An 11,907-nucleotide genomic window follows, 5' to 3' on the forward strand; every position below is an offset into this window, starting at 1 on the left:
CATGGGAGTGGTCGGCACTGCTGGCGAACGTCTCATTAATCATCGGCACGATATCCCCTCTCTCTTTCTGTCGCCTCCGCTAGACTGCGAGCAGAACCCGTGTGAGAGCGGCGGGCGCTGCGTTTCCTACGAGGGGCAGCACCACTGCGTCTGTGAGCCGGGCTACTCCGGGGACCGATGCGAAGTCGGTGAGTCGATAGGGGGCGGGAGTTAAAAAAATTATAATAAATGAATTATTATATTTAAAATACATCACAGTGTCACTGACATGACTCAGCCACTAGAGGCTGCTACGTTTCCCCCATTGTTGTGAACGTAGCCGTTTTTTTAATCGTTATCACAACTCTCTGATTAGCACGGTTGGCTACGTACGGCGCGAAATAAGTTCTACATACATGCACGCGTACTTTGAATTGAAACAATTGATTGGACGGGCAGGTGATTGTTACTTCGCTTTTTGAATAACAATAAAGACAAAGGCCCGATCGCCCCTGCAGACACAGAGCCTTGACCTCGTAGCACTTAGAAGAAGGCCATTCACTGTTGGTCCCGTTACCAACAATGAGTCCAAATCAACAACCAAGGGCAAACTCGCGGACTATCGGTCCATTCGCCAACGAACGGTCCAATCGAGAACGATCGGAGCTAATCGCCAACGATCGATAACTATCGGTCCAATCACTAACGATTGGTCCAATCGCCAACTATTAGTCCAGTCGAGAACAATGGGGGTCAATCGTTAACCGAGTTGTTCATCTGGTCCGAGCGAGGCGCCGGGAGTGGCGTCACCACGTGGGGTCCCCCCGCGTGCGTACGCGCTCGCACAGCGGGCATGCGCAAACGATCACTCAGGAACCAATCTCGCTGCGTTCACAGAGGTGGACGAGTGCGAGTCCAACCCCTGCCACAACGGCGGCACGTGCGTGGATCACGTGGCCTCCTACTCGTGCCAGTGCCTGCCCAGCTACGCCGGGAAGCTCTGCGAGGAGGGTGAGTCCGAGATCTCTTCGTGGGAGCTTTTATTTTTTCGCGGAGCACAGCGCGGCTCGGCGAGATTGCTCGAGCGCTGACGGGCCATCCGGCGTCCTGGTCTCGAGTCCCCGCGCGGAAGGTGACGTTGAGAACGATCAAACAAAAACGCTCTTTCGCCCCCTGCCCCTAAACCCCGTGAACGCAACACGCGTACCCGCAAGCCTTAATCGCTGCACAAGAAACCTGGGACTCGGGGACGGCACAGCGGGCCCGGGCAATGAATCTGACCGCTGGCAGGTGGAGCGCGAGCGAGGTTTCTGACTCGCCAGGGGTGAGTTTGCGCTCGCCCCTTGCGACGGCGATCATCACCGCCGCCTGGGTCGCCGTGGCATGACCAGGCCGTGACTCTGAACAGTAGTGGGGGGGGGGTGCAGCTATCCACATGACGACAAGGCACTCCGTTGACCTGTCATTGCGTGTGGCGAGGTCGCTTCTGAAAAATAAGTTGATACCTCCAGTGGGCTTTACAACAAAAAAGTTTTAAGAGTGATTTTGTATTGTTCTGACCACGTGCCCCTACTGGGAAATCTGTGGGGGGGGGGGGAAGGTTTTATAGCTCATCGGATTCCTCCGGTATAAATAAAGATTCTGATTCTGACGAGCCATGGAGGGGAGGGGGGGAAGGTGGGTTCACTCGCGCGCGGATCGTCGTGACTAACGCTGACGCCACTGTCTCTGCTCGCTGTCCCTGTTTGCTGTCTCTGCTCCCTGTCTGTCTCTGCTGTCTGTCTCTGCTCGCTGTCTGTCTCTACTCTGCTGTCTGTCTCTGCTCGCTGTCTCTACTCTGCTGTCTATACTCTGCTGTCTCTACACTGCTGTCTCTACTCTGCTGTCTTGGCTCCCTGTCTGTCTCTGCTGTCTGTCTCTGCTCCCTGTCTGTCTCTACTCTGCTGTCTCTACTCGCTGTCTCTACTCGCTGTCGCTGTTCGCTGTCTCTGCTCCCTGTCTGTACTCTGCTGTCTGTCTCTGCTCGCTGTCTCTACTCTGCTGTCTCTGCTCCCTGTCTGTCTCTGCTGTCTGTCTCTGCTCCCTGTCTGTCTCTGCTCTGCTGTCTCTACTCGCTGTCTCTACTCGCTGTCGCTGTTCGCTGTCTCTGCTCCCTGTCTCTACTCTGCTGTCTGTCTCTGCTCGCTGTCTCTACTCTGCTGTCTCTACTCTGCTGTCTCTGCTCCCTGTCTGTCTCTGCTGTCTGTCTCTGCTCCCTGTCTGTCTCTACTCTGCTGTCTCTACTCGCTGTCTCTACTCGCTGTCGCTGTTCGCTGTCTCTGCTCCCTGTCTATACTCTGCTGTCTCTACACTGCTGTCTCTACTCTGCTGTCTTTGCTCCCTGTCTGTCTCTGCTGTCTGTCTCTGCTCCCTGTCTGTCTCTACTCTGCTGTCTCTACTCGCTGTCTCTACTCGCTGTCGCTGTTCGCTGTCTCTGCTCCCTGTCTATACTCTGCTGTCTCTACACTGCTGTCTCTACTCTGCTGTCTTTGCTCCCTGTCTGTCTCTGCTGTCTGTCTCTGCTCCCTGTCTGTCTCTACTCTGCTGTCTCTACTCGCTGTCTCTACTCGCTGTCGCTGTTCGCTGTCTCTGCTCCCTGTCTATACTCTGCTGTCTCTACACTGCTGTCTCTACTCTGCTGTCTTTGCTCCCTGTCTGTCTCTGCTGTCTGTCTCTGCTCCCTGTCTGTCTCTACTCTGCTGTCTCTACTCGCTGTCTCTACTCGCTGTCGCTGTTCGCTGTCTCTGCTCCCTGTCTATACTCTGCTGTCTCTACACTGCTGTCTCTACTCTGCTGTCTTTGCTCCCTGTCTGTCTCTGCTGTCTGTCTCTGCTCCCTGTCTGTCTCTACTCTGCTGTCTCTACTCGCTGTTCGCTGTCTCTGCTCCCTGTCTCTACTCTGCTGTCTCTACTCTGCTGTCTCTGCTCGCCGTCCGTCCCCTGCTCGCTGTCGGCAGACACGGAGATCTGCGAGTCGGGCTGGCAGAAGTTCCAGGGCCACTGCTACCGCTACGTGACGGAGCGTCGCGATTGGGAGCGCGCCGAGCGCAGCTGCCGCGCCTTCGGCGCCCACCTGGCGAGCGTGCACTCGCGCGAGGAGCAGCGCTTCCTCACCAGTACGCCTCTCCGGGGGGTCGGCGGGGGTCAGTCGGGGTCGGGGGGGACGGGAGAGGGGCGCTCGGTGTGTGCGTCAAGGAAGGGGTGGAACAGGGCCGAGCGGTGGTGGTGGTGGGCGAGTGGTGACAGTGTGGAGGGCGGTAGTGGTGTTGCGGTCTGTTGAAGGTCACACGCGGGCATCTTTGTCTCTGCTGCTATGTGTGTGTGTTTGTCAGAGCGCGGGAGTGCAATGGTTGTCACGCTGCACTACTGAATCCGGCGAGCCGAGATCGGTGATTTGTACCTGGTCCAGGGCCCCCACTAAGTCGACTCAGCCGCAAATGAGTACCTGGTGCGGTGTGTAAACATCACCACTGGGGAGACGAAGGCGGTAGGGCGTGGTGATGGCCACCCACCCCCTCGTGGTACCGTTCCGGCCTTCATAGGTGCTCGCTAACAGCACTTGCCCCTACAGTCTGTTAAGGCTATACGGGGGATCTTTGTCTTTTTCTGGGAGGGGGGGGGTCAGGGTGGAGGTCGGCGGTCAGGGGATCACAGCCACCGCCGATGGGCTCTTCACGCGGCCGCCACTGCCGCCAATTGAAACGCTCGCTACCCCGCCCGTCCACCTTTGTCTCTCTCTCTCTCTCGACAGGTCTCGGCCAGTACCAGTGGATCGGCCTCAACGACAGGATGTACGAGAACGACTTTCACTGGAGCGACGGAAGCCACCTGGTAAGGGCCTCCGTCTAGACGGACTGCGTGCGCGTGAGAGGGAGCGAGCGGAGCGGGGAGAGGGGGGGCGGGGCTGGAGAGGGGAGAGGGGGCTATTGATGATGGTGGTCGTGGGCCCAGGTCGAAACTTCGGCGGCGGCTGGAAGGGTCCCCGTCGCAGCGGCAGAACTAAGTGGGGGGCGTGGGGGGGAGAGGGGTGATTGCCCCCCCCCCCCCACCCACTTGAGCCCCAAAAATGGAGGACTGTCTTATTGATATTTGTTGAAATTCAGGGGGATGAACGACGCGAACTTGGCCTCAAGACAACTACTAAAACATTGCGAGTGAGTTCGCATTGAGCTGAGCCTGCGCGTCAGGCCAACGACGACGAGTACGATGATGGTGTTGACGATGATGGTGGTGACGATGACGACAAAGTTGATGACGATGTCGATGGTGACGATGATGATGATGATGACGATGTTGATGACGTTGTGCCACGTGGCCGCGGCAGGACTACGAGAACTGGAGGCTCAACCAACCCGACAGCTTCTTCGAACCCGGCGAGGACTGCGTGGTGCTCATCTGGCACGAGAACGGGCAGTGGAACGACGTTCCGTGCAACTACCACCTCACCTTCACCTGCAAGAAGAGCGCAGGTGAGCGCGTGTGTGCGCGCGTGTACGTGGACGGGTATCACCGGCCTGCGAACACGTGTGTGCGTGCACACGCACGGGGGGTGTGGGCTTGCGGTAGTGTGGCGGGTTAGCGCGCCGCGCTACGAACCCGGCGAGCCGAGTTCGATTGCCCCGCTCGCGGCCACCCACGGCGATTATCTGAACCGGTCCTGGAGCTCTGATTAGGTCGACTCAGCCTGAAACGAGTAAGTACCCGGTGCGGTGTGCAAGCATCGCCACCGGGGAGACAAATGCGGCCGGGGGCGGTGTTGGCCGCACCGACCCGCTACGTGTGCCGTGTCCAGCCTTCACTAGCACTTGCCCCGGGAGTCAGCTAAAGGCTACACCGGGGTGGGGGGATCTTTTGTGTCTATGAAGACGCGTGACGTGCGCGTGTGCATGGCAAGTGCGTGGCGCTGTCCACTCAGCATCTTCCTCGTGCCTTGCCGGCTTTTGCAAAGGTGCTCGCTCGCTAACATCACTTGCCCCAACGGTCCGCTGCAGGCTATCCGGGGTGGGGGGGGGATCTTTGTCATTGCCTTTGTCTGTGCCCCCCCCCACCTCCCTCCCTCCCTCCCCTCCCGCCCCGCCCCCAGTGTCGTGCGGTCCGCCCCCCGTGGTGCCCCACGCGCGCTCCTTCGGGGCGCTGCGCGGCCGCTACGAGCTGCACGCCCTGGTGCGCTACCGGTGCCGCGAGGGCTTCGTGCAGCGCCACCAGCCCAGCGTGCGCTGCCGCGACAGCGGCCGCTGGGACGAGCCGCGCATCAGCTGCGTGCGACGTGCGTGTCCCGGCTGACGAGCCGCCCGCTCGCCCACACGCGCACGCACAGCCCACGTGTCCACACACGCGACCCACGTGTCCACACACGCGACCCACGTGTCCACACACGCGACCCACGTGTCCACACACGCACAGCCCACGTGTCCATACACACGACCCACGTTTCCCCACACACGCGACCCACGTGTCCACACGCACAGCCCACGTGTCCACACACGCGACCCACGTGTCTCCACACACGCGACCCACGTGTCCACACGCACAGCCCACGTGTCCACACACACGACCCACGTGTCCACACGCACAGCCCACGTGTCCCCACACACGACCCACGTGTCTCCACACGCGACCCACGTGTCCCCACACGCGACCCACGTGTCCACAGACACGACCCACGTGTCCACACACACGACCCACGTGTCCACACACACGACCCACGTGTCTCCACACACGCGACCCACGTGTCCACACACACGACCCACGTGTCCCCACACAAGACCCACGTGTCCACACACGACCCACGTGTCCACACACGACCCACGTGTCCACACACGACCCACGTGTCCACACTTCACGACCCACGTGTCCCCACGTGACCCACGTGTCCCCACACAACTCTCATAAGGGTCATGGGACCTCCTTTTCCATTACCAAAAGATGAGAGAATAGGTTTTCCCCTTTTTTCTGTGTTAAGATGTTAAAACACCAAACTGAAACCTTTCATAAGGAATCATGTGTGCATTAACCACAATGCTTGTGGTCAGAATGCAAACAAAAACCATACTCTTGTAACAATGATGACCATCATGACGATGCTGAGTTGACCATGACTAGGTTGACGACGATGCTGATGTTCCAGCCACCCCCCTCTCCCCATGGCAGGAACCACTCACCCACACACCATGTGTCCCCCACCCGCCCCTCCCATATACAACCCACTTCTTACGCACCCAGCACACACACACCACGTGTCACCCCCACCGCCTTCCAGCCCCCCCCCCCCCCATGAAGGATGACAATCATGACGATGAGGATAATAACTCATTACGATGACCATCATGACGACACACGATGTACGTACGTTCAACTTCTTTCGCACCGTACGTAGCCAACCGCGCTAATCGGAGGTGCGGGGGAAGGGCAACAAACGAAACACACGCAAAAAACCCAGTCCTAAGTAAATGAGTTTTCAATCTAAAAATGAATTGATGATGATGACCATCGTGAATATGGTGATGATGATGATGGTGGTGGTGGTGTTCCCCCCCCCTCCCCCCACAGCCGGCACGATCGCGAGGGGCACGAGCCAGGGTCGTGACCCCACGGCCCCCCACCAGCACCTCGCGTGGTCGCGGCTGCCGCGGCGTTCACAGCACCGGCACCGCTTCCTGCACTGAGCCTCCCACGCCCCCCGTGCCCCCCCACGCCCCCCGTGCCCCCCCACGCCCCCCGTGCCCCACCCCCACCCCCCGTGCCCCGCCCCCTGCGTCCCAGAGCCTCCAACTTCTCTCACCCCCCCCCCGCCCGCCAACCCAATCACGACGGCTCGCAGGCTACAAGAGAAACGCACCGACTAAAATCATCGATGTTTCTTTTTTACGACACGTCGATTGAAAAAAAATCGATTTTTTTTAATTGGTCGATTTCTATCGATCGATTCTTAGGATTGCGATCCACGCAAATTAGTTTCGTGCGTTTCAGAGTGGTGCCCGTTTAATGTTCGCGTGCTGTTCGTATCTCACGGGGAGCACGTGACCTCCTCCTGCTGCCCCTAGAGGCCGCTACATTCACCACGGTCGAGAATAATTTTTTTTTTATATATAATTTAATCGTGACGGAAAATCGCTACTATGCAATTAAACGCTGGGTGGGGAGGGGGGAGGAGTGGAAATCGTTACACACCTGCTAAGATATGCAACGGACGATGACGCATCGATTGACATCCATTCTTCAGCTCACGGACACACGCATCGAATCGCGCGCGTTCGGGATCTGCCTAAGGATTCTTTGACGATCCGCAAGCAAGAATGCGTAAGGAGCCGGTGAAAAAATGAGACCAAAAAAAAAATGTTGCTTGATTGAATTTCCTTTCATCCCGAATTGTGACATTGTGAAGCCCTTGCGTCGCGGCGTCGCGATCCGCGGGCGCATGGTGGTGCCCCCCCCTCCCCCCGGGTGCTCGAGAATATTGGGTGCCAGACTCTTTACTCGTTGGTTCTTTCGGTGAAGTGACGTAGGTATAAAAAATAATAAAAGACCACGACGTTTCGATCGCAACACAAGCGGCCTTTTTTTTTCTCGTCCTTTTTTTTTCCTTTTCCGCCCGAGGGCGACCGCTTGTGTTGCGATCGAAACGTCGTGGTCTTTTATTATTTTATTTCTACCTTCGTGACTTCGCCGAGAGAAGTGGAGAGTGCGGATTCACGCAGCCGCGAAAGCTTCTAATCCATGTCGGGTGCGGCGCGCAATTTACAGACGAGCACGGAGGGCAGAGTAGAGAGCACGAAATTACCAAAGCGCAGAACAGACTCGCGGTTGAGACGCGGCGGATCACGTGGGATAAAAAAAAAATATCCGGCAAAGTAAGTTTGTGGTCTTACGGCTCAGCCGTCGCAGCCACCGCCTGCGCGTGCACAATGTCCAAGTCTCTGCGTGGGGAAGAGCTTCGGTTTCATTCAGAATCGCGCAGCAGTCTCGTCTAGCGAGGGGAACACCGAGAGTTTTGAATTATCGCGGAAATTTTCTTCAGTCACGTTCATGGGAAAGGGTACCCGATATACCAAATTTAGTTGTGTTTTTTTGTGACATGAAAAGTGAAATGTTCACGAATGGAAATTCGTCAAACATCTTAAGTGTGACAGGACCCTCCCGATAAACATCCCTGAGACTCAGGTGAGGCTTTCCTTGGATAATGAAATTACCGTATTGTCCGGATTATAATACACACCTGTTTTTAAAAAAAAGATTTCTGTGCGTGCGTGTGGGTGTGTCAGGCCATATCCTCTAGATCTGGATAATACGGTAACACCACAACACTGGGCCGATAGCCCATCGATAACCAGAGGAAGTGACACGTGACTGCCGCTTTATGACGTAAAAAGAACGTGCCTCGTGTTCACGGACGAAGACAGCTTTAAACTTACATTTTTACATACCTTACCGTGGCTGTGAGTATATGTGTATGAATATTTTTATATATATAAATACACAGTATATATATTTTTTTTGAGAGAGAGAAGAGGAAGGCAAAAAATAAGTACATTTCATTGTTGTAAATCTGTTTCTTTTGGAAATGTCAGAGCACTTATCATGCTTGTCCGCAGGAGGGCGCTGTTGTCGCTGTGTTCGACAACGTGAACCCTCCACCAGACTTCGGCCAACGTGGCCCAAAGTCACCACCAAGAGGGTGGAGGGTTGATTGAGATCTTGTGGAATGTATTCCAGCCCCCCCCCCTAACTCTCCTGGACCCCCCCCCTCCTCCTCGCAACTTGGGCGGGCTGGGGAAATATTTGCAGGAGCTCAGCCCCGGCTAGCTCCGGCTGAAAGGAAGCTCTGTTTATAACGACGGAGAAGAAACAGCACGAATCCAGGCTGTGCCGCTTTGTTTAGAGACGTTTTGTTAAAAAGAGAAGAGCAACAAAATAATGTGGAGTGGTGGCGCAGTCGTTAGCGCACTGCGCTACGAACCCGGAAACCTCGGTTCGATTCCTGTCGGCTACGGCTCACATCCGTGCCGAGTGAAATCCGGGGGCTCCCATACCCCCACCCCCCTCCCTCCCTTTCCCCAATTCGTACGGCGTGGGTAAGGCCATCATCCAGCAGTGGATTGACACGAGACTGTTAATTGATCATTAACTTTTAAGGGAAGTGAAATTGACATGCTCGAAATGGAATGCAATTTTTTTGACATCGTGTTGAATGGGGTCACGTGATTCCCGCAGCCACGAGAGACCGCGATCTGCACCGCGGTGGAACAGAAAACAATTACTTTTGAATGGCGAATCCTGAATTCATATTGAATCGTGGGGGAGGATGAACCGCCATATCCCTTCGCCACGCGATTTTTTTTTTACCCTGAAGAAGACTAAGTGGCTGAAACGTCAGCTTTTTATCTTCCTCTCGGCGAAATGACTCTTTTTTTAAAGTTGAAATGTTGGGGTTGTTTTTCTAGTCCAGTGCAAAAGGCCCCTAAAATATCGGGACACGTGTCAAGGGGGCATCGTGTAATGTGCCTGTGCGTTGCGTGTACGTGATCACGTGTGTGTACGCCTTTGTCATTGGGATGGGACCGTTGGAGCAGTGGTTAGCGCACTGCACTACGAACCCAGCTGGGGTTCTTGATACACGGCCCAACATCATTGACTTGTGATGTAAACTGGTTCCGTGACCCCAATAGGTCGACTCGGCCTCAAGCGAGTACCGAGTGCGGTGTGTAAAAACTCAGCCCTCGTGCAGGCCTTAATAATAGGAGCTCGCTAACAGCATTTTCCCCAAAAGCCTTATGCGGCGGTGCGGGAGATCTTTGTCTTTGTGTGTACGTGTGTGTACGTGTGTGTACGTGTCATTGTTTTGGGTTAAAGATATATCTCACGAGGTTTAAGTGTCAGTATGCATAGGATGTTATTACAAATGAATGTACGCGTAACTTGCAATCGCGTACATGTGTGGGTATATCGTGACGCTGTGCGGGAGCGGTGGCGCAGCGTTTAGTTAGCGCTTTGAAGCCGGCGCGCTGAGTTCGACTCCCAGCCACGGCGACTTGAAATCTGAACCAGTCCTGGGCGCCGCCCCTTAGATAATTCTTCACCAACCCGCACTGACCAGCGTGGTGAAGTATGGTCAAACAACCGCTACCCCCCCCCCCCCCCCCCATTGCGCTTGGCGATGGGGGTGAGGGAGGGGAGGGAATTTCATCCAACAGTGGATAGACAAATGGCTGTAAATTAATTTCAAAAACGGGCTTTTAAAATCACCTTTTAACTAACATTTTAAAATCGTTCCACGTGTGAGGTTGCTGAAGACATCACAGATAATAGTATTATTATTATGATCAGCGTCCAAATCTCAACAGCCAATGAGGAACCTCGATGCTTGACTAACTCTTCATTAGTTTTTGTTATAATTTTGCTTCTAAATAGTATTCAACAAAAGAAGAGGGTGACAGCGTGGGGGATAGCTTTTGACTTTTGTTTGGGGGAAAAAATGCTCTTTAAAAATATATATAAGGCATGTAAAATGCATTAGCGTGTATATTATGTATACGGCATGGTATCATAATATCAGTATTATTATATTATTTTATATATATCTCCGCTTTAATTAAAATGCGCTTTTACCAAAGAGACACATCGTTTGCCTATAGCTGCCGGTTCGATCTTGGGGTGAAAGATCAATGTTTATATAATTCAAACGACAAAGTTGGACGAAAAACAACAAAAAACTCAACTATATGCAGTCTATAGTTCCAATTTTGTTCATGCCTTCTGCTTTTCTTGAAATAACGTGTACATTATCTTGTAAGTCTGATATCCCCCCCTCCCCTCACATGCACACCCCTTCTCGTACCCCTTTATATACGCTACAAAGCAAGAGTCGTGTCCACAATCGCTTCGTCTTACACATCATGCATTACTTTAATGTGTATGGTGTGTTGACTACAAGATGCTCTGATACGCACATGCTGGGCAACGCATGAAGTCTGTGGCACTCTCCTCCTCCCTAGTGTCCACGGTAAATTCGGATATTTTTTGAGTCCGTCTGCCGGATTGGCCCTCCCAGACTCCCCGTGTTTATTCAGCAGCGGCTTTAGTTTAAATGCGACAACTCCAGACCGGTTTCGCCCTCTACTGGGACTCATCAGTGGGGTTTTGTCTGTACCGGTTTCTGTTCTTGTTGCGGCTCTTCGGCAGAGTCGGCCTAGACGTGGTTTCATCTTTCTAACGTTCTATCAGCAGAGTCGCATGGACCAGTTTTTTGCCTGCATGTGTCTCATCAGCAGTCACATGAGCCAGTTTTGACCTTATGTAATTTGCGAAAGTCGTCGTGAGTGAAACTACTGCCACATGTTATGATGACGTCCCGAACCAACGTGGACACCAACGTCCGCTGTGGTGCACGGCGGCGAGGAGATGGCTTTTGATGCGGTTTGAAATCGTCGAATGCAACGTGCTCTAGTCGATTTGGTGAGCGAGGGGGAGGGGTGGTGAATGAAATGTTAATTCATTATTTTGTGTTAGTTCATTCATTCAGTTATTCCTCCGGGACGCCTGTAAAAAAATTAACGAGATGTTTTAGCTCACAAGATTTGTGTTGTTTTTTTCCCCCGGTTAAATATTTTAAATAAATAAAATCAATTGCATAAAATGTTTGTTGTTATTTTTTTTTGCTTTCAGATTCATACGTATATAAGCGAGGCCCCGTTCAGATTCAAAGTGTTGTCTGCCGTGGACTTCGAGCGTATCCCGAGAGCCGCGTGGATGGACGTGAGCACGCTGTTGTCGTGACGAGTTGCAGACTGCACTTGTTTACACCATGGGGCTCGATGATAATTAAGTTAAACCAAAACAAATTAAATTACATTTTAAAATGCCACTCGCCAATGGTATCCCAAGCAGAGCCCTC

General features: G+C 53.8%; 1 protein-coding gene across 2 annotated transcripts in view; it reads left to right on the plus strand.

Moving 5' to 3' along the window:
* Nucleotides 1–11,649, plus strand: part of LOC116940201 (uncharacterized) — a 39,284-nt gene extending 27,635 nt beyond the window's left edge. Inside the window, exons 9-15 of one of the 2 annotated variants that reach the window (XM_032949615.2) lie at nt 84–188; nt 877–990; nt 2,975–3,160; nt 3,769–3,848; nt 4,342–4,486; nt 5,101–5,283; nt 6,567–11,649. In XM_032949615.2, coding sequence (XP_032805506.2) covers nt 84–188; nt 877–990; nt 2,975–3,160; nt 3,769–3,848; nt 4,342–4,486; nt 5,101–5,283; nt 6,567–6,682 — 929 coding nt within the window. In that variant the 3' untranslated portion in view covers nt 6,683–11,649. The remainder of the gene's footprint in view (nt 1–83; nt 189–876; nt 991–2,974; nt 3,161–3,768; nt 3,849–4,341; nt 4,487–5,100; nt 5,284–6,566) is intronic. The other variant, XM_032949626.2, reaches the window with a different exon arrangement.
* The last annotated feature ends 258 nt before the right edge of the window (nt 11,650–11,907 follow it).

This window comes from Petromyzon marinus, chromosome 1 (assembly GCF_048934315.1).
Source record: "Petromyzon marinus isolate PM22_M1 ecotype Great Lakes invasive population chromosome 1, UKy_Petmar_22M1.pri1.0, whole genome shotgun sequence".
NCBI classification, from domain to species: domain Eukaryota; kingdom Metazoa; phylum Chordata; class Hyperoartia; order Petromyzontiformes; family Petromyzontidae; genus Petromyzon; species Petromyzon marinus.